Here is a 23,993-nt window from a genome sequence, read left to right on the forward strand (position 1 = left end):
TAAAATAACTTGTCACAACTACATTTGAACAAACCATTTTCTACTCTTCTGTTTGTGCAGCTATTTATTACATCAATCTCCCGTCCAACTTTACTACAGACGGGTTCCCAACTTAAATGAAATAATGTAATGTCTTTGATGCACAGGTCTTTATACAGTTACACACAATTACATAATAGTAAAGCTGCATCCCCATTTAAAGTGGATGGTCATTTCTCATAGTTCCAAATGAGTGAGTCCAGGTAAAAGAAGTTTAATTGAGATCTGGCACGAAGTCAGAACATTAACTTAGCTGCTTGCTCACCCACATCCCTGCTCCGGTCATACTTCTCGGTGGCACTCAATGACAACCTTGTGAATAATAGATGAAGCTTTTGGCTCGGCTGAGCATGTTATTGTGGCTCTTTCACACACCACAGATAATCTACTGCAAAGACCTCATGTATCATTAGGGTGCAACGATTCTTCTGAGCAACATTGTAATGTTATGCTACCATTTTCTGGAAAACCAACTTCATAACTAATCGGCCTGGGTTAGTAATGTCTGACTATATTGTTACTATATTATGTCACTGACACCTTATAAATGATCATGTTGAAAGATACTGTTTATACGACAGATTTTAGCTGCTTGGGCTAACGTTAGCTTATAACTGTAGCTAAAAAGATCGGAGACCTGTTGTGAATCTTGGGTTGTCTTTTCATATTAATTTGATAATTTATTGATTAATCTGAGTGATTTTATGCTTATAAAAACCTGCTGGCATAAATATAATGTTTCTGATGAAAATCAACTTATACCTACTATGCTAGCTAGATGCAACTAGTTTGATAGTTTAATGGGACAAGAACTCAGTCTTTCTTAAATCTCTCAAATACACTGTTCTCTCTTTTGTTTGATATCTCATAGGAAAACCAGAGGAAAACCATCTTTTGAAAATACCATACAGACAAATACAGACGGCACAGTCAGGGAAATTGCTAACCATCCATGAGTTGGTTTTTTCTTAAACAGCTGGCTATATTTGTTTACTTGCTTTTTAACCTCAAGCCACAGCTCTATAGCTCATTCTGTCACACAGGAATTATGTCTCAACCCTTTGATGGACACAGTTCTTCATTCTAAAAGGCTGACATTTGGCATGGTATTTTGTGTGAATGCATGTTGAATATGTGGTACGTTGTCACGGCTATTACGTATTTTTTTCAGTTTTTCTCAAAGAAAGAATAGAATACCTCATATAATAGCATAAGCAGAATTGTCCTTGAATGCCAAACATCTTGCCATCTTCACGTGGGTGAAGATCTGAAATCCTTTGTTGTGCTTCATGTTAGAGGGTGTGTCATGTGTCTGAGTGTGTTTGTGTTCTGTGAGTACTGTGGGGGAACTTTACAAGTAATGAGGGGATAGAGCTGTGTTTGTGTGTGATGTGTGTGTGTGTGTGTGTGTGTGTGTGTGGAGCTGTGTGTGTGTGGTGGTGTGTGTGTGTGTGTGTGTGTGTGTGTGTGTGTGTGTGTGGTGATGTGTGTGTGTGTGTGTGTGTGTGTGTGTGTGTGTGTGTGTGCTGTGTGATGTGTGTGTGTGTGTGTGTGTGTGGTGTGTGTGTGTGTGTGTGTGTGTGTGTGTGTGTGTGTGTGTGTGTGTTGTGTGTGTGTGTGGTGTGTGTGTGTGTGTGTGTGTGTGTGTGTGTGTGTGTGTGGTGTGTGTGTGTGTGTGTGGTGTGTGTGTGTGTGTGTGTGGTGTGTGTGGTGTGTGGTTGTGTGTGTGTGTGTGTGTGTGTGTGTGTGTGTGTGTGTGTGTGTGTGTGTGTGTTGTGTGTGTGTCATCCTGTAGGGCTATGGTAACCACCAACCCCTTCTTCTTTTGCCACCCATGCCCCTTCCCCTCAGCCAATCGAAACAGAGTAACACCACCGTGCCCAGCCAATGGTGCGGCTGGTGTGTTTACGTGCTCCCGGAAGGCAGGGACCACGATTAAGCATTCAGGGTAGTCGAGCAGAGGAGAGGAGGGAAAAACAGGGGAGGAGAGGGGGAGACAGGAAAGGGAGATGAAACCATTATGAGTAGAGAGGGCTGATGGATGTACTCGAGCAACGACGAGTCTACCAGACAGAGTCAGGTGAGCAAACACATATAGGTCACCTTAGGTTTCTTAAATCGACTTGCACTCCTAAATCAGGGATATAAACCTCACTCTATAAATGTTTGGTCGCATGTTCACAGCCTGTTTTTAGAAGCTGTCAAACCAAGAATCCATTTACCTGGAGGAGGTAGGCATCTCTCTTTCCCAATGTTGTAGTGTGTGTGTATATGTTTACATGCGTATCTGTGTGGGTTTCATTTAAGATGAATGGCCTCGGTAAAGGGTGGCCTTCTGGTGTCAGTAGGTAAACGGTTGTTTTATGGCAGCCAGGTCGTTTTTTTGGCATTAAAGAGACCCTCAGTGAGAGAGGAGGGGAGCATGCAGGGGGGCATGCAGTTAGAAGGGTTAATGCATCTTTAAAGAGTTTCATGGAAAGTGGTATGACCATGGATGTATAGAGAACTGGATACAGCGTTGTATGCGGGCACCCTTTCATTCTTATGATGTGGCACATGAAGCCAAAATGCCCTGACGCTTGAGAACAAAAATACCTGAATCCTCCCTATGGCGATCTTCCGCATCCAATGGGCCCCTAGAGCATTTGCACACTCTTTTTCCTTAAACCCCGCCTCCAATCCACTCCATAATCTCGGCTCAGCCATATTCATGGGGAGGGAATATAACTCTGGATTCCTTTTAGAGCATTTAACACATTTTAGGACCTAATGATTTAAATATGTGCTATTCAAATGTTTTTACTGGTTAGTTGGTTTACCAAAAAAAAAAGAGACAAAAAAGTGAATTTTAAAGCAATGGCATTACTTGACAAAGTTTTATAACCATCGTTTGGCCACTAGGAAAATTAGCTTGAAAGAATGTCCCTCTTCTGGGGGGGCTTGGGTGGGACTTTGCCAGACCAAATACAAAAATGCATTTGACTCGGGAACCACTATTGGATAGACATAAAACTAGTTAGCAGGGAATTTGGAGGTAGTGCTGAGCTATGAAACAATGTTGAACAGACAGCGTGAAGAGATGAACTATGATCGTGGGTACTGTAGGTGTAATTTTAAGGGATGCTTGTAACCTACAGAATAATGGATTGGTTTAAAACTCACAGCGTTGATAAGAGCAGAGAGAGGCCTACATTTGTCCATCTGTTGTAAATGTAAGGAGTACTCAATTAAGTGTATTTATTGATGTGTGCTTATCATCTCACTGTTGTTTTCTCTCCTATACTCACTCACACCCTCTCTACACTTTAAATAGGATGCTGGCATCATAACGGACTATGATTGCCATGGCAAGGCCACTCTTTCAAATGACTGTCCACTTGTTATTCAGCACTTAACTGTGACCTTTTGTAGATGGATTAAACTCCAAATCAATGAAGTGGTATCCACAAGGTCTCTCTCCAGTCTAGTATGTGTGTGTGTATGTGTGTTGACACACTCATGCCAGATGGCTTTGTGTCTCGTTTATCAGGCATCATGCAACATCACTTCGTTCAATAACAAATCTCTTAAAATAAACTCTGAACATAAACGTTGCTAAGGCCAGCTGTGTAATGGTTTGCGTTCATGGAAAACCGCAGGGTCGGTGACGCATACAACAACTTGTAGTTTCTACTGTTTGGCGGATATACAGCAGTAACACTGGGCTAATGGGTGCAAACACTGAGAGAGTCAGAGAAACCTGCAGAGAGGCCTGTTAACAGCAGGTGTTTCTTTATACCTGCACTCCTGCCATCAATGCTCGAGGCATTTTATGAGACAACTAATGTGTTCTGTTTAAACTAGGGGTGTAGTAGAGTAGTTACAACGCATGATATTGAACTGCAATGTCCCCTGTTTTGATTCCCACCTTCTACACATTCTGCCGTCCAAAAACCTGCAAGAATTCCCATAAAGAAAACCATACCATACCAAATATGGCATGGTATGGTGCAATCATGTGCAATAGCGTTCAGATTGGTGAGTTTGGTATGCGCATGCTGATGTGGTAGACTGTTAGCAGTTTCATTTGAACATTTCCAGGTCATCACAAATACATCATTTAACAGGCACTTGACAGATCTTTCTTTAACAATAGCATATTATTTACAAAGGACACCTTACACATTTCTTCCATTTTGGGTTTGAATCAAATCATTCTGAAACCTGCCTGTTTAAAATACAGCCCTAGTCTGCTCAAGTAGTTAGAAACAGCAGGGAAGTTGTATGTAGTCTCACTTAGAGTGTACACCCACACACTGCCAGTTAGTTTCTATATTCATGCCTCTTTTTGGCCCCAATTAATTTCCAGATGAAGTCTTCTTTGTCACAAAATGTTCCAGGAATATTTGTCCACACTCCTGTAATGCTGTCTCTCCTTTATATCAAGAGTTGCTCTTTATCTCCTTACATTTTTGATCATTGTAATGTGAATCATTGATCTAAGTGAGCAGCTTATCTGTAACAGACCTTTGCTGCATTTAACTCATGCTTCCAATGTGCACCATCCTCCTGTAATTAGGCCGGGGAGTGCAATAAATAGACATTGCTATACCTGCCAGGGTTGCCTCGAGGGCTGTGACGGCGCTTGCATGTTAATAGCTTTTCTCATTGTAGCTATTTGATACACTTTCCATTAGTGCATGCCTACGAACGAATGCAGAGGGTACCGCTGCACGCTGAGGTGTCGATGCCCACACAGTAGTACAGCTGCTGTACCGTACTCAAACGTGGGTGTGTGTTCGCAGTGATTTATGTGGAGGATTGACTTCCTAGTACATTACCTGCTTACAAACACATGGATGGAGGCACAAGGTGGGAAGTGGGTTTAGGAAATAAAACGCTGTGGATTGGAGGTTGGGTAGATGCTTGTGTGTGTGCACTTGATTGTGACCTCTTGTGTGTGTGTCTATGACAGTGGTTGACCTAATCTATGGAGGCAGTGGGTTGTATCCAACCAGACCCAGCCTTGGGGATTAAAGCGAGTTTATTACAATGTATAGTGGCTGGTTGCCATGGTAACGTTGGGTTTGGGGGTAATGGCAATTCATGCACGAGGCTGTGCAGTGGAGGGGGCCCTTATCTCTCGCTGCCTACAGGCATATGGCAGGTAAAGATATGCAGCTGTGGTAGATGTGTGTCGTTTGTGGGATAAAGGGACAATCCTGCATTTCACCAGACTCTTCTCTGGCAGCTAAGCTCTGGATGTGTGTGCTTGAGGTGTAGAGCAAACCAGTTCCAAATCGTCTGGTCCATCGGAATCGTATGCCTCAGAAGTGATCAATTCCTTTATATATCATTGTGTTTTTCTGAGGGTTGCACATTCCCAAAAACTCAGCCTTCATGATCTGAAACTCTACAAGAAGGAGTCATGGCACAAATGAAGAAACGGTTCCAAAGCGTGACTGTATTTCGCAAAGAAATATGACAACAGGGCTACTTGTATTCCCTATTAAAGACAAGTTTAGTAGATTTGTATCTTTGACTAAGAACATCTATAAACCATAACTTTCAAATATTCTTTCAGAAAATGGATGGAGGAATCGATAAAGAATTGGACCGATAGACAGAATAGCTATTGGCATGGTACCAACCACATCTAATCAATTCCAATCCCTTATCCTAGCAGAGTGTAACACGTTTATAAAATCATCTGTCTGCCTGGGTCAGATGTTTGATGTGAGATTGGCAACTCTTCTGTCATCTTCCATCAGCGCTCAAGATTTACGAGCCCCCCCTTCCTTTTATCTTCTCAGTCTGAGCCTCCTCTCGCCTTTCTTTCTCCCTCCAATAACTAATGTGTGGGAGTCCTTTAGCTTATTGACCTTTTTAAAGTGGGCTCTGCGTATTTCCGGAGCACAGTGGTTAGCTCTATCCGGGGAGCCTACCCATTATCTTCTTGATCAGTCTGAGGGGACAAAGACCACTGGATAACTCACACACTGTCATACATCTTGACATTGTCGTAGTTAGCATCATTTAGCATCACTGTAGCATCAAGCCGGTAGAATCTCGATGGACGCAAGGTGACATATAGCTGTTACTTTGGATCTGAATCACTAGAAAAGGCAGCTCTTTTTCACAGGTAGACACTTGTGGATTATATCTATACGATAGAATGAGATTGAGCTCAATAAAGACTATATATTGAATTATTACGAGTAAAAGTTCAAATGTCCTATCTCTTTTGTGAAATTGGATCACAGTTACTCGCAGAAGTAATCTGATTTCTCTCAGCCTTCACTCACAGTGCCATCACCCTGTTAGCCATCAGCCTGTGGAAGGCGAGCATTACACATTCACACCACTCTATGATACAGCAAATAGACTTGTATTTTTGCTGTTCCTACTTACCACATCCTGCATTCATGTGAAATTCATGTAGCTGGTAATAGTTATTTTTAGAGCATTAAGCTCTAGAAGCTCAACTTGTATCCAGCATAGCTTATATCATCAGTAATAGCTATTGACTAGATTCCAACTAAGAAGTAGTCTACTTCATTGAAAAAGATTCTAGCAACTTCACCTACTTCTCCCACAAATCACTTGTACAGAATAACCATAAAAGAACATTTTTGTCTTCAATTCAATTTGCTCTAAAATAATATATCAAAGGCAGATAAAGAGCCTTTTGTAAAAGGGTAACACTCTTCTATTTCATGATCATTTACTTTTCAAGGATCCCACTTAAAGAGTAATTGGATACAAAAATATTTGATATATATATATATATCAAATTGACTTCAATCTTTAAGCATCCCTTGCATAGAGCTCTGCTGTTATCAACCATCGTGTGACAAACATCTGTTCACACCGCTAATAGCTATCTCCCAGTTTAGGGCTCCAACAACAGGCCAGAACAGAAACTGTCACTATGAAACGGGACTTCTCTCCAAACATCTGCTTTCTGTGTGCACATGTGGCTGCATGTTAAATCACATGTCTCTGGTTGTTTAAGGGTCTGTGTGTGTGTGTCTGAATGTGTGTGTGCATAAGGAGGAAGGTGGGTGTGCCTGCTGCATATTGATTGGTTCCTAAGCTGGATTGATCCTGGTTGCGATGGCTCCTGGGTAGCTGTGTCAAGAACACAGTCTGTCGCTCCACATCTGCATCTCTGATTAACAGCTGTCTGTTTTCATCTGACAGTTTTACCTTTTGGTTTTGGGATTTTTCTGGCAAGAGTAACTTCGGAGCCCCTATTTATTCTTGCGTCTGGTTTACAGATGTATTTTATTTAGAGGGGTAATTTCTGTCAAGTACAGTAACTTAAACTGAGCTAATCATATAGAACAACCTTATATTCTTCTGTTTTAGAGCTCCAACTCTTATATCAATTGAATCATTGATTGATAAACAAGAAATATAAATGTCAACTTTCCATTAATCGTAAAATACATTTTTATTTAAAAAATAGTACAAAATGTGATTTTCAGCCAGGATTATGGAGATTTCCTAATTTCTCTTTTATAATTCATGTTAAGGTAATATTTGAGACAAATACATCCGAACACCTTTAGATTTTGAGAGACTGGAAAGGTTCATTTTCTAAAATGTTATTTTAGACCTTGCAAATAATCATTTTACAGGCTAAAGGTTTAAATCAAATCTGTCTATACACTCATCAAAGCGCCATATTTAATTGTACAGTTCTTTCTACGTTCTATCATCTGCGTATGATAGAAATCAATTGGTTTCCAGTGCTGCTGTGTTGCTGCTGGTTCTGTCCTCAGAGTCTCGTGTCATTGCGCCGCTGGTAAAATATTTGATGTTGATGAGTGGAGTAACAGGCTGGAAAGATAGACCTTCATAAAGGCTTTTAATTTCCCCAGTGTCGCCTCTGGATTGATGACCGCGGGACAGGGAGGTGTAAAAGCCTACATGTACTCCGTCAACACACACACTCACACACACAATGACTACACATCCGTCAAGCCTCTGATGTCCTGTCATCCTGTCATGGCTCCACAGGGCCAGGAGGACCAGTTGCTGAGCAGGAGGCAGCACTCTCGCCTTTTTATTTTGTCTCTGTCTTTTATCTGGTCTTCGGAGAATTGGATCTGTTATGGTTCAGCTCTCTTGCAGCTTTTGAGAGCGGCGCTGAAGACGCAGAGGAATATCTTGTCAACAACCCAGAACACACATATACAATCACACATACAGTAAACAATAAAAAAAAGCCAATACAAGACTGTTGAATAATAAACATGTGCAGACGCATTGAGACTCTCTCACGAACACTTTTTCTCTTAATGGGCTCCCTAAAGAAATGTGCAGGTCTCTACTTCAGTGTGTGTATTTGTGTGTGTGTGCACTCCTTCACTGCAGCGATGCCCACACAGTGTTAACGGGCTGCAGGGCATGATGTAATCCTTCTTCTGCTGAGGAAATAATACTGAGCAAGGCAGCACATTACCCCGATTGAATTCTCACTGCAGCAGGAACTTTTCCTCCCCCGTCTTTATTAGTTCGCAATTTTGCAAAAAACTGTCCAAGCAGAAAATGACGGTATACATCAGATCCTATGGGGGCTGCAAACACAGATTCTATTGGAAGACCACTGGTGAATATAGGGTTAGGAGTGGACAGCTTCACATTAGTTGCTGAGCTAGGGGAAACATTAGATTTCTCCTGACACTTATCATTTTTTATTTGCCAATATAATTTTTGTTACAATGCAGCTAATCACAGATATTTTTGTTTTGGGAATTTTCTCACTCTGTTCCTGTGCTTGTTAGATACTTTCAACATCAAATGTGTTTTCTTTACGAAAAATAAATCATATAACTAACAAACTTTGGTTCCTCAGTCATTAATGCACACATTCCCAAATGTAATGTCAGATTAAAGGTTTAATCCATTCATTTATAGGGTTGTAGTTCTCGTAACATAGCCACAACTATTTATCGTTTTATTGAATAGCTTAAAAAACGATGAATGATACTATTTAGGGGCGGTAAACGTTCCATTCATTTCAATGGAGATGCTCGCAAAACGAGAGAGCGATGCCGCCGTGGTCCGCTGCTGCTCTCAAGAGCCTTTTTTTCAGGGTGCAGCCAGGCTCAACCGGGGCGCAGAGTTGACAATAGTTCAACTTTTGGAAAGGAGCAGCGCGCTCCACTTGTCATGTGACGAGGAACAATCGATCGCAGCCGAGAGATATCTTTACTTCCGTAAACAAGTGTGTGAATATTACTGTCACTGCCACTACATAAGGGTTTTAGAGTGGATTCAAAGCTAGGCAATGAGTTATCTCACCATGCAGGTGCAGTAACTGTGCACATGTGCATACATAATCACAGGTGTTTTTGATGTTTACTTGTAGCAGAATGGTTTGTAGCTGATGTTTACTTGAGTCCCTGCTGCTGTTCAGTATGTGTCTCTGTGTGTTTGTGTGATAGACGGAGCTGTCAGCCCCATTGGCCCAGTGGACGTGTTCGCTGTGTGGTGTATGATTTATGTAGTCAGCCGTCACATCACCGCCCATACCATTTACCGCACCCTCACACAACCTGCCCTTAAAAACACAGATCAAATACCACTTTACGGTCTGCTTCTAAAGGTGATGTATAGAAGCCGCCATTTTTGTTGACTCTGACTTAGCTTTAACTGAAAACATATTGTAGTTAAACAGCTGGGGGCTGGCCAGAATGCCATAGCAGCTCCGAGCAGGGGTCCCTCCGTGTGATGTCGCCTGGCAGTGGAGCTGTCAATCATCTGCCCAGTGTTGGCGATGCAACACAGCACTTACTCAAACATGTTTTATACTTGCATGACTGACCAACAGGAGCATGATAGGAACTGACTAAATATTATATATTTTAATATTAAGCCGAGTTTCAGCATCCCACCTTCATTCCACACCAGTTCAACCACTTAACGCCTCTATATTATATTATGGATGTTTTCTTATGATGAGCAGGAATAAAGGATATGGTCACATGACAGCACCAAAGCTGAAACATGAGCCGTAATGAACATATAGATCTGGTATTTTCACTACGATTGATTTCTTCTGTTGTGTCATATTCAGAGTCGGTGTGTTTTTATTGTCCCTGCAGAGGTTTGTTGTTCAGTGTGGGTGAATGAGGGAGTTTCAAACAACCAATCAGCTGACCGTATTCTCTCTGTGTGTACCCTCTGCTAGTTTATGACTCAGGCTGTTTCAGTTTTATTAAAGTTTCTCTTGTCTTCTGGTACACATAGGAACACTGGCTCCCTCTCAACCTGTACAAACAGTTTACTGGCATGCAGCCATGAAGGACGTATTTGCATCAATGCGGCCAGTTGTCATGGCAGCCTTTGTCCTTGCCATGGAAACGAGGGCCGGTTATTGAGAGTGACAGGTGGATTTGGAGCTGTCCGTCAGCTGAGGTTATCAGGGAGTGTGATGTGAGCTGACATTGGGCGGAGGTCATTGGTTGGCTGAGTGGGTGGTGTAGCAGGGACGGGACTGCAGATTTAACGGAGCCGTTATGCAACTATATTTTGACGTTATGACACAGCAGAGCAGGCATAGGGGAACATATCTCCACACACACGCACACACACACACACACACACACACACACACACACACACACCACACACCACACACACACACACACACACACACACACACACACACACACACACACACACACACACACACACACACACACACACAGAGCATGTTTTGTGAGTGACAAAACGTAGGTCCAGAGGGGGAACAACATTGAATACATGAGACAAGATAATGTGTCTGGTATTACATTTTTGGACCAGTTTTTATTTTCGTTTATATCTGTATGTTTTTTAATCCTGTGAGTTGCTGATTTTAAAAGATTATGTAAGTCACAAGTTTCATAATGTTATCTTTTTAGTATTTTTGTTTAATAAAACATCTAACATTTAATACACATATTAAATGTGTACAATGATATTTCACACCGAGTTTAGAGAAATACATTGTAGTGGAAATACAAATATTACCAGGATTGTCTCAATACACCAGAATGTATTGCAGTGGAGTGGCCATATATTATATGCACTATATGTGAGACTGTCCGGCCGGTCTCTGCTTCCTATAAAGGTCAACTTGGTTTCCATTTGTCAGATACTGAGCCCTTGTATTATACTTGGTATGACCTTTTTATTTAACATAGAAAACCTTTAAAGGAATATTTTTGCTGAGTTCTGTTTACCTCTGCGGCTCAATGATACAGTCACATTTCTAGAGATGGAATCTTAAAAATACTTTTCTGCTTTTTGATGTCTAGTTTTTTAATGGACCATTTACAAATGAGTCTGCAATTGTACCTGGTTCCCAATGTTATAACAGACTGGACGCAGGTTAAGTACCTGGAAAACAACCCAAACCACGTATCCACTATCCAAATAGTTCTAAATATAGTTTCCCACCGCTGAGTTCATCACTCAGTGGATTCACAGACCCTTCCTGTGTTGCATCAACACGATTTGAATAATTTCCAAGTGTGGAAACTCCCCTAATCCACAGCCAGCTTCCTTGGCAGCAGTGTGTGGGTTCCAGCATTTAGTTTTGGCTTTCTATTATCGACAATTACTGAATGTATAAACAGAAATCCGTTTTGGTTGTTCCCTCATATGACCGTAAGTAAATGGACTACCTACAATTCCTGCATGTACTGTAAACACCAACATCCCTAGTTGTATATTGCTTCCTCTTAGGCTGCAGGTGTTTTTTGAATACAGCATTGTTGCCCTAATTTGAATGAGTGCTATGTGATAGTTGTGTAGCAGTAAAAGTATTCAGCAGTGATCAGCTCCACAACAACTTCACTCCCAGGGCGGTACAGAAGAGTGAGCTTCAAACTAGTTTAGTTTTTTGTATTTTAAGTGAAGACCAGTGGGACTTCAGTGTTGACGTAATGTTCGCCCGACTGCCTTGGTGATACTGATGACTGCTAGTGAAGGTGTTTATTTCACACAACACACACCTCGATGGCTTTCTTCTTCGAGGCAGCATGTGTTATTCGTTCTCTCCTTTCCCCCAACAATGGTAAGTCTGAAGTAAGACGTGGTGGTGATGTATATTTGATTAAATATCTGTGATATTTTTAGCCTTGACTATTGGTGCTTTCCTAAAAGAAACAATGAGATTTTTGATAAATTATCATAAGGAGTCACTCCTTATGATAATTTATCAAAAAAACACTCAGTGTGGATATAATGACTAATTGGGTAAAAACAAACTAAAACTGTCTGGTAAATTAAATTACAACTTTTCTGTAATGCCTCCTTTTGAAACCAGGAAAAGACAACACTTACAGCATATTACTACATCAAGACAGTGTCTCATCTCATACGACGATATAGATCTAATATTAATATTGCCTTTCCCAAATCAGAGCACTCTTGTATTTGACTACACTTCCCCTGGCCTCTGGACACATGTGAGCATGTGGGTCGATCTTGACAGCCTAATGTAGGTCCACTTCACTGTGGTGTATTTGCCAAACCGTCGCTGTATTGATTTCTCAAAAGGATCTTCCTCCAATCCTTCCTCGGTCAATCCTTTTACTTGTCATTATCGTCTCTTTAATCACATGTCATGTTGAGCTTGTCCCTCTTTCATCCCTGTGAAAAGCGTGTTTGGGGACCGCTCTATTGAGCAGTAAAAACACGTTGGGGCTGATTGGATCCTCTGCACAGAAAGATTCCCTCTGCATTGACTGATGAGCAGTATTGATTGAACTGTTTGTCACGCACAGATCTGGCAGGGTGCATGACGGAGGCAGCAAACATTTGGACCTGACAGGAGTGTGTGCAGAAAGACATTTGCATGTGTGGATTAATGCACAATGAGCGTTGTGACTGCTGATGTGTGACGTTATAGTGACATCAGAGCTTCTTGTCTGGGAAAACCTGTCTTATTGAACTAAATACATTTGAAGCAAAGCGAGGAAGAACAGCTTTGTAGCACACCGACTTTAATGTCATATTTAGAGATGATGTATGGGAGCAGCGTTTAATAAGGATTGTAGAACAACAGTGCTGTGACAGACTTATGTAGATGACAAACGGTGAAATAGTCTAGAGACTTGAGGGTGCACACATCCCTAAAGAGTCACATCTCAAGGATCCAAAAAACCCACAAAACAACATTATAGGAACATATTTTGTGCTTATATCTAAACCAGAAATCTCATCACAACTCAACATTAACAACAGGAACAATTTGTGCTTATGATCCTATTGCTAAACATTGAACTTAATACAGTTATTTGTCCTTCACTACTTATCTGCCATTACACACTAATGCATGCATTATGATGTGAAGCAGAGTAGGTTCAGTGAAGGCGTGTAGAAGCAATTTGTATTATTCTTTGTATCAAAAACAAAAAAGGACTCTTGTGCTCAAGCTGTTCCCTAAAGAGTTTTACTGCTGTCAATTTCCATTCTTCTCTATACATCTGTTCCTCTTTGTTATCTGATGTGTCATCAGTTATAGTATCTACATCCTGCCCAATCAAATCTATAGACATCTGTTTGACTCCAGAGAATTACACCTGTAACCCCTTCCTTTTTTCAGTCAATGAGTAATAATAGATTAAGTAGTCACACTGAGATCAGCTGACTTGAGTGTAAATACCTATCTGTGACCAAAATCTCGGCTTCAAGACATATTCAAAATGTGCCTTTTTCTTTTGTCTCTGCTTCTCTCTGTCCTGCTTTAATATTGCTAATACGACATCATTGGCAGAAATAATGACCACTCACACACCAAAGTGCATGCAAAGTGATTCATTCAAACACACAATTACCAAGATGATTCAGTTTAACCGATAGACACTCAATGCATACAAGGCTGACAGTACTTGGGTCATTCTCACGAAATCCTGGTTTCAAATATTTCAAAGATGAATAATTTAAAAAAAATTATCATTTTTTTTTTTTTTAAAGTAAAATACCAAGATCTTAGGTAATTTGGACTATACATATGGAAGCTATATATTGACAGTATGTCACATTTATTTCACATTTGCCAAAAAAAGTAATTGAAAAATGTCATTACCGCAACTTTACAAAACATCCAAAACATTAGAAAAGCAAAACAATATTTATAATTTTGAAAATTAAATCTTGATATGACTGTACAGATTTGCATGAAACCCAGGGAATTTTGTAATTTTCGAAAACCAGTCAGTATCTGGTGTGATGGGTAGGGGTAGGGTAATGTTGTGAATCGAGTGGCCTGTGTTTGTCGTCCATAACATACGCCTGCCCATACCATAACCCCACCACCACCATGGGCCACTCGATTCACAATATTACCCTAACCCTAACCCTACCCCTCACACCAGATACTGACTGGTTTTCTGACCCCCCCAGACCCCGCCAATAAAGCAAAAATGCATGTTTCAGAGTGGCCTTTTATTGTGGCCAGCCTAAGGCACACCTGTGCAATAATCATGCTGTCTAATCAGCATCTTGATATGCCACACCTGTGAGGTAGGATGGATTATCTCGGCAAAGGAGAAGTGCTCACTATCACAGATTTGTTCAGATTTGTGAACAATATTTGAGAGAAATGGTTATTTTGTGTATATAGAAAATGTTTTAGATCTTTGAGTTCATCTCATGAAAAATGGAAGCAAAAACAAAAGTGTTGCGTTTATATTTTTGTCATTCGTGCCATTGTATTGTGTCAGTTTCGTGAGAATGACCCACTTGCATAAGGCAACTATAAGTAAGATAGAGTGCACCCTGCTCACTGCTGTAACTCTGTTCTCCATGATGGACTCTTCTCAGCACAGACTGTATTTATGAATGATTTCTGCTGCCTATTATTATTTCTGCAAATAAAAAACGAATAATGGCATAAATTATTTTCAAAAAAAGGGAACAGACTCTTTTGCATATTTGTAAGGATGCTCTATTATCGCAAAATCAGAATAATTTCTATGTTGGTTAGTATTGACAGCTCCAAATTGAGATGGCGATTATTACATATCGTCTCTGGAAAAAAAACCCGGTATTTTGTACATTTCAAGAGTAAAGTTAAACTTTGACGGTAAAATGAAGAGGCTAGGTCTATGAATCACTTTTTGTTGACACCCTGAGGACAGTTAGCGCCGGGAGAGAGGTTCGAAGATGATCCTCCTCCCACATTAAGCAGCAGAATCATATTGAATTGAATATGAAATGTGTTAAATCACCCGGCCTTATGTTGTTGCGTGTGTTATTTTCAGTTTTCTCATGCTTACATACACTCGCCCATCTTTGGCAGATTGGGACAAACTCGCCTGTCAAGAGGCCAGAAGGTGTGCAGAACAGTCAGAGAGGGAACAGATGGACAAGAGGCACACACACACACACACACACACACACACACACACACACACACACACACACACACACACACACACACACACACACACACACACACACACACACACACACACACACACACACACACACACACACACACACACACACACACACTTGGATATTGGGAGGGCAGATCTTTTCTATGGCATGAACCCAGCACAGTGGGACAAATGACCTCACCTCAGTATTTTAACCCCGTCCTCACATCCACGTCTCATGTTCTGCTCATGTCATCTCGCAGCTCTTCAGCACTGTTTTCTTAGCACGCTTCACTAAGTGTGCTAAGACCCAAGTGTACCATTTGCCCAACAGCTACACATAAACCATATGGTAGCTAACAGATGGATGGAATGTTCTGATTGGCAGGTGGGCAGTGCAGTGACTGGGTTACGATGCGTGTCAGAGGGTGACAGACGGCTGCCTGTCGGCCACTTTAGGCAACCATTAGCATTAGCTTGATGATGTGTGTTGTTGTCCCCCCCTTTGACCCCTGCTTTTATTTTGCAATTAGCTCCTGTCTGTGGCTTATTGAGTTGTCTAGGAATCATTTAGAGCAAATGTCTGTCTGTAAAGTAGTGGATTCATACACTTTTTACTTTAAAGTAGCAGTCAGTGAGGCTCAGCAATGCACCTCCCACATTATTAGCTTTTCAATCATTGTGTTCTGCTTCTTTTTTTTTACAACTGTTTAAATTATTTGAATAATGGTTACACATGCTTTGGTGCATGCACTTCTCCTATTTCAAGCTTATACATAATTATTTGTGCTTTATCGGATAGATTGACAGGATTTCTAACATGAATATCCTGGACCATATGTGATTATTTTTCTTGGGGCATATTTCATCGTTGTCTGTGGATAAACATTATCAATCATTTTTGTTCCTTTCCTGTGATGTTTTACCTTCACAATAGTCAGTAAAATGTGGACAGTGTCAGTGTGTTACTATGGAAACATAGAGTAACTATTTCCAACAGTTCTTAATGTGTTATTATTAGCGACTAAAACAAAACAAGTTGTTCATCTCCTAAGACCTAAAGACAGAGATACATATAGACACTATTAAACCTAAATATTAAAGTCACATGTAGAGTCCTTAGTTCAGCCATGCTCGAATGTTTCATTCTCTTGTTTCTGTTGCATGTTATTGGTTCGTTTATGAAATCAAGCTTCAACAGTCCACTTGTATTTTATGTTGTCCCATTTGAATTCTTCTTTTATCCAAGAATCATCTCATGCCGTCTGCATTTATAAATTAAATCTTCAGAAATGTCATCTTTTGTATCACCCATTCCTTGTGTTCTTGTGTGCAGCACCAACATAAGTGGTGGGTAAAGAGAGAATTCAATGCATGCAAATTGCTCTGAAGAAGTACTAGAGATTGTTATCATGAGTGGTGTCTGTGAGTCACTGGAGCCAGCAGGCCTTGTTTTCTGGTGAAATGCTAATAATGTCTCTGTCTGTCTCTCGGTCCTGCAGACTTTAATTACAACACAGACGGCTACGAGGGAGACGGAGCGGAGGACGGCAAGTCTCAGGACGGCTCGGAGACGCTGCCCTTCATAGATGAGTCTCCCACCATGTCGCCACAGCTGTGCGCACCCCAAGGGCCCGACGGAGAGGCCGTCTCCCCCACTCCACCAGAGAGCCTGCTGGCAGGGGTAAGAGCCCACACACATGGCATGGACATGCTTATTTAAAGGAAGGAGGGACACATCAGTTGCAGCGCTCTTACTTCCACAAACCATTCACTTATTCACTCCTGCTGAGTTTCTTAAATAGAATATGTATAAATCCTGAAAAGCCTGAAGGTAGTTTATTAACATCCTAATTTATTATACTGAATTCCTACACTACAGAGAAGTGTATAACATATATTCCATTGGTCATGGTGTTTATTCATATAGGTTCTTAACTCTCTTGAGATTGAACCATAGGTTTTTACATGCAGTCTAGTCTCAATTTAAAAACAATAACGAAAAGGATTTTATTATCATAGTAGATAAAATGCCATTTACCCAAGCTAAGGATGATTAAACATTATAGCCGTACACCGTTCAACAACCATTTAATTTGTATCTATATGTACCAGCATATTTATGACACTATAAACCTACTGGTCTTAACGAAAAGATACAAATAAACCTTTCCTAAAAACTGAAACCAAACTAAAATAGTAAAATCTAAAATTAATAATCAAATTGAAAACTGTTATAACTTGGTGTTGATGGAAGTGTAGTATTCAGATATAAAAAGTTTGTAATTCAAACTTGCCTTTCATAACCTTCGTATGAAAAAAAAAATCAATACACTGACCTTTGAATCATAGTATCTAAACTCAAAGGTTTAAAAATATCTATAAAAAAGTGAAATATTAGTTTGAAAATTAATTATTCTTACAGGCATTGCAATTTCCTTTAAGTCTCTAATTTCTCTCATTGTTCCATCCTGTTAGGAGTATATATAATACAGTCAAAGCTGACGTGTCATCAGGCACATTTTTCTCCTTGTTAGTAATAGCGGTGGGTTTCTCCCTCCAGTTAGCCGCCTGATATAGACCCTGTGTAATTGTTAGCGATTAGCTAGACTGCCTGCAGCGCACTGCAGGTGGTGCATTGACAGCAGCAGGAAATGACCACTGACCCACATGGGGTCTGACGGCACCAGCACTGATCTGCCAGTCTGTGCATGGAAGCAGAATACGTTCCAGGACCGTGTTTATTCACAAAGGTGTCATTAGTGAATTAGTCAGTGTTAAAAAGACAAGGTCCCTTTTTTATGTTTTTCTATTCAGTTAATAGCTGTCAATTACATTCTGTATGTGGCACTATTTTCTCTGTTTAATCCGTCACAGGGGCTATCCCTGGGTGTGTGAACAAGAGGAAAAGGCGTCCTCTGTTTATGACAAATAAACAGGAAATATTAAACTTACTGATTTGTGTGGACTTTTCCAGTGAGGTTCCACAGACACCAGACATGAAGCTGACACACAAAAGCTTTCATGAAATTGACTGTGACTTGTGTGTCTGACTGTGAGGGGGGGGGTGGGGGGGGGCTCAGTGGGAGTCATGTTGACCCTGACCTGAACACAAACACAAACACACACTCACACCCAAACAAAGAAGCTAACAGGCTTTAGATTCACACATCACAGCAAGCCCGAGTGAAAACAGCGATCTTGAGTGGCTGGCTCCGACTTATGTGAAGTGCTGTACATATTAACAGCTGGTTAAGAGAAATAAAGAATTGTAGTGGAGTAACCTCTGCCACTTTCACACTTTTTGTAGAAATGCCCCACCATCACAATTTTCTAGCTTTAATCTCACAGCCCCCTTTTGCTCTATTTGCTCTTTAATATGCCTGCACTCTCCCATTACCATAGTATTATAAAAACACTCTGGCATTGAACTTATTTATTTGGACTTGGACTTAGTTATAAATAAATACATGTAATAAGTGTATTGTTCTGTTGAAATCATTGTGAGTCATTATCCCAGGGTCTCTTGAGTAAATGAAAATGTGTCTCCATCTAGGGGCCAGTTTTGGTACCAACAGACAAGACGGGACAATTGAAATCAAGTCAATCATTTATAACCTACATTAGTAACCACATTGAGAGAAAATGATGTTTTCATTCAATTCAAATCATTATAAAGAAATGTAGTGGAAGTGTTCAATCATGTTCAGATCTAGTGAATCTTTGGAGCCTTAGGTTGCTCTTGAGAATGAAATAAATTGTTGTTTTTTGTTTAGGTTTGAAATAAGATATGTAAACATTTTGTAACCTTTCCACCTTTCATTTCATTGCGTGCAAACTTTTGTCAAACTGTCTAACTAGATAACCTAGAATTGCAGTTCTGTGGGTGTATTCTGTATTTATTAACTCTGCCTCCTGACCCTGGCACTTAAAACTGAGTCAGAGCACTTTATAGCAGCGGCTGGTTTGGCGCTATGAGAGACTGTTATAGGAGGTTTCTGTCCAACGCTGCAGCCTCCAAAGGGCTTTCCTATGAACTCGTCCTCTCTTTCCTCACCGCCTTGTTAAGTTGGCCTTTCTTTCCGCTGAGTTTGCCTTTCATCTGCTGACATGAGAGAGCAAACGCTGACGCCTCTGTGCCAAGATGCATAAATTCAGCATGAGGATCGCATCTGTAGCCCACATAGAAGTTAAAAGAAGTTTGAGATGTTTTATTTTACATATTGGGATGCTTTAAAAACATTTTACCTTATACTAATGATGGATAGCGGATGTAGTTGTGTTGCAAATTGGTTAGTTTGGGCTGTATACATGAATTACTTGGTTAATTTTATGCTTTTTCTTTTTATCCTCTTTGCCAGATTTATATATTTTTTTCATTCTGGCTTTCTTGAATTCTCTTTCAAGCTTATTTCTTTTCCCATATGAATGGTTTGCAATGTTAGTGACCTAGAAATAAAAGCCATAAGCTTAAATATACTTTTGTTTTCCCACTCTTCCAAGTTTTTTTTTGCAAGATAAAGAGTGAAGAGTTATTCAGAGAGCCTGAGAAATGGGGGAGGAGAATCTATAGGCAGGCAGACTTCCTGTAAAGTGACATCTACGGGTCAGGAGCAGGGTGAGAGGTCGTGAAGAGTGAACTATAGTCATTCACACACACACACACACACACACACACACACACACACACACACACACACACACACACACACACACACACACACACACACACACACACACACACACACACACACACACCCATAGTTGAACCCACAGATCTACATATGGGAAATTGTTTTACTTTCTAGTATCAAGAAATATAGTTTTTCTTCTTTCATTTCTTCTATATACTATTTTAAATCAACCCCATGTTCTACCCAAGCTACACTGCTGTGAACTCTGTGACCTGTAATTAGAATCAGCCGCACCAGCAGCACATGAGCCGATCTCTGCTCCACATCCAAGGCTCTGTGCAGATCAATAAAGAGACAATGGGCAGAGAGAGAACTCTGCAACACTCTGCGAGAATAAAGGAAGCTGTGTGTTTTCAGGAAGTGGCTTCAGTCTGAAGATGCGGAAGAAAGAGAAGAAGAGAATGAAGCGGACTGACTCCCAGAGCAGCGCGGACACAAGCGCTCTATGTAGCCATCCAGGAAGTGGCTGGAGAGTGTTTGTTATTGAGGGGAGGGGCAGACGCAGAGGGAGGGCAGACCTCATCGACCGAGGTGGAACACACACACGCTCACACACACACACCAGGAAGCCCGGCAGAGGAAGGGGGTGGGGTTGCGTAGGCGGGGTCCTCTCCCTTTCTCTCTCTCGCTTGCGATGTCCAGACGACATGCTCTGAAGGGAAAACACTGATGTGTCCGGGCAGGCCCTGAAACAGAGGGGATCTCAGGCAGAAAGAGGAGAGGAGGAGGCGAAGGAAAGAAAAGAATAATGGAGGAGGAAGAGGAGGAGGTGCTGTGCTACTTGGACAGGGTGCTGGAGGAGGAGGAGGAGGAGGAGGAGGGGGAGGTGTTTGAATATGGAGATGGGGAACTGGATCACATCACTCCGACACATAGACAGTTCAAGGTGAGACAGCGGCTGGATGCAGGGGGATACACACACACACACACACACTTTTGCGACTCACACCCTGACCAGGCTAGACAGCTGCGCTATATATAGCTAAGTGGAAAGTGTTGTTGGTGTTTTGGGATGATGTGGCATCACTATGTGCTGCTACGTGAGACATCTGCGTTGCACGAGTGTGTGTGACAGCCATTAGTGTGTCAGCCTGAGGAGGCAGCTACTCTGGAGCACATGTCTCCTCACTCTGATGCTCTTTCAACTCGGCCGGTGTTTTTCTGGTTGTAACTTCTAAATTGTGTGTGTGTGTGTGTGTGTGTGTGTGTGTGTGTGTGTGTGTGTGGTGTGTGTGTGTGTGTGTGTGTGTGTTGTGTGTGTGTGTGTGTGTGTGTGTGTGTGTGTGTGTGTGTGTGTGTGTGTGTGTGTGTGTGTGTGTGGTGTGTGTGTGTGTGTGTGTGTGTGTGTGTGTGTGTGTGTGTGTGTGTGTGTGTGTGTGTGTGTGTGTGTGTGTGTGTGTGTGTGTGTGTGTGTGTGTGTGTGTGTGTGTGTGTGTGTGTGTGTGTGTGTGTGTGTGTGTGTGTGTGTGTGTGTGTGTGGAATGAAAGGTTGTGGTTCCCAGTAACTCTTCATATCAGCTTTCTTTATCAGACAGAATAAGAGCAGAGGGCACCATAAAAGAGCACACAGCTTTCTCTCTATATCAAAAGTAAGAAGAAGTGCATGCACAGGAGCAGGTTGCCATGGAAAAGTCCTTTCACTGCTCATGTATTTCTCATCTTGCCCTCTCGCCACACAGTAGCTCTTTGTACAGCACAGGGAAAATATTCCCACTGTTGGAAAAAACTGTTTTTCCCTTCCTTCCTTTTTTCCATCTTGCGGTGATATGTTTGTCGCAGAAGAAGGAGTACACTTTACACGCCACCAACGTGTCCCTCTTTACTTTTGCATCAAATTGTATTTGTTTAGTATTGTCAGGGCAGCTGCACACATCTGGCATCATATTCCAGACCTTAAACAAGCGATGAAATCATGTTAGAAGTGGCTCCGTTATTGCAATAAAAAAAACAATGACATAATGAAAAAACATTTGCCTGGAGATGTGGACCCACATATGGTTTATGGTGCTTAAAATAAATGGTGAGCTGCAGCAGGACTTACATATCCAAGGACCATCTTAGAGTCTCAAGAGGAAATATGACTCATTTCTAGTGCTGCTTTTAGTTTGAGTTCCAGTCAGCATTTCAGAGGGAACATTTTCTTTCACTTTGTTTCAAGTAGTACCAGCGTTGTAACAGACTCAGAAGCTTTCTCTATAAACAGATATGTGCAGGCAGACTTTGCAAGCAACAGGACAAGGTTTCAGTATCTTGAGCATTCTGGTTTCTGTTTGTAAGCCTGTCAAAATAAATCATTTTGTTGGACGATTATTGTCCACAGAAAAAATGTATTATTGGGATTTAAAGACTGTATTAAGCCACTGATATAATGATAATATAACATCACAATACACCCTTTTAGTCTTTAAGAACATTCACACAAATCGGAATTTGAATGTGATTTTTTTTCTTATTTATTTTTAACCAAAATCATCAATGAATTGGACTTTCAGGATCTTTTAACAAAAAATGTGCAATGTCTGTCTGCAGCGTATGTAAACAAACCAGCATATAGTCACAGTGAAGGGCCCAAGAAGAAGAGGACATGTATATATCAGAGCGGGCGCTGTACAATAACTGCCCACGGCTCCTACTACTAGGATGTGTAAAAAGTAGAGAACACATTTCACTGTGTGACCATTAAAGAGGGTTTCATCCCTCCAATTCAAACATCAAACATATTTTGTATGAGAAGTAAACAATGTATTTATTGTGACAGGCCTAATAGTCAGCTTGAAGTCAGTAGGCAGGATGTATTGACCAATCAAGTGTTGCCAACTAATTGTCCGAAATGCAATCATTTTAGCTGCATTGAAACTTTCATAATTTAGAAAGTTTGTAATTGGACTGTAAACAATGACCCGTGCACTGAGGGGGATTCCTAATTGGCTACACAATAACCCCCACGAAATATTGGCCGTTGCCCACGAGAGGTTACATTTGCCGCCAGGTAATTCTGAGATTGAATTTGCTCAAACTCTGCTCTATAAGGTTCCATTGGAAACCTTTGTTAGCTTACTGATGCTATAATGGAATCACACCCTGATGGATTGAGAGTGGAACAGCTGATTGACATCCCTCACTGGACACTTTGACCCGTGCAATTAAAAGTGACTTGATCTACACAAATCACTCCTGGTTCTTCTTGTAATTCTCTTTAGATTGCCACAGGGAGATAAAGCACCAACTGTCACTGTACAGATGCACATGTAACATTTAAAGGTGGGGTAGGTAATTTTGGAGAAACCAGCTCGAGTGCGCTAGAATTTGAAAATACACAACCGGAAAAAATCTGCCACTTCCTTACAGAGCCCCTCCTCCAACGAACGCGCACATGACCAATGAGGGCACGAGATAAATGTGTGCACAGATGGAAGGCTGACAGGCAGGTAGACCATCCAGTTATTTTAGCCAGGCCGGCTAAAATGATTGGTCGTGCTTTTTACAGTACTACGGCTTCCACAGATGACATTTTTTATGGATTTGTTGTCAAAGCACTTCAGATATTCATTGCTATCGGGATGTTAAGAGCATTCCATGGAATATAACAAAAAGTGTATCTCGTGCCGGTTTCTCAAACTTACCTACCCCACCTTTAAGAGTAACATCTTTTTACAAGATTGAACTGCTACGACATATCAAATATTTCAAATGTATTTCCAAAAGTATATTCTAAATGTGGTGTTCTTTGCAGGTAAATATCCTCCGGGAATACATTCTGCTATGTCTCTGCTAATCCCCAGCCAACCAATTCTTAATGATCCTGTAATTAAAAAATCTAAAGTTGACACTGTTTAGTACTGTTCCTGGTACACAGTATAGCTCAAGTGTTGGTCATGATAGGATTAAAACAATTGGG

General features: G+C 41.0%; 1 protein-coding gene across 5 annotated transcripts in view; it reads left to right on the forward strand.

Annotated features, from left to right (window-relative positions):
• The window catches only part of abr (ABR activator of RhoGEF and GTPase), a 140,728-nt gene that overhangs the window by 29,356 nt on the left and 87,379 nt on the right, over nt 1-23,993 (forward strand). For 2 of the 5 annotated variants that reach the window (XM_034232969.1, XM_034232970.1), the window contains exon 2: nt 16,904-17,085. In XM_034232969.1, coding sequence (XP_034088860.1) covers nt 16,904-17,085 — 182 coding nt within the window. Of the gene's footprint in view, nt 1-1,975; nt 2,120-11,876; nt 12,092-16,903; nt 17,086-20,828; nt 20,982-23,993 lie in introns of those variants that run through there. The other 3 variants (XM_034232972.1, XM_034232971.1, XM_034232973.1) reach the window with 3 other exon arrangements.

The sequence above is a fragment of the Gymnodraco acuticeps genome, unplaced genomic scaffold, assembly GCF_902827175.1.
Source record: "Gymnodraco acuticeps unplaced genomic scaffold, fGymAcu1.1, whole genome shotgun sequence".
Lineage (NCBI taxonomy): Eukaryota > Metazoa > Chordata > Actinopteri > Perciformes > Bathydraconidae > Gymnodraco > Gymnodraco acuticeps.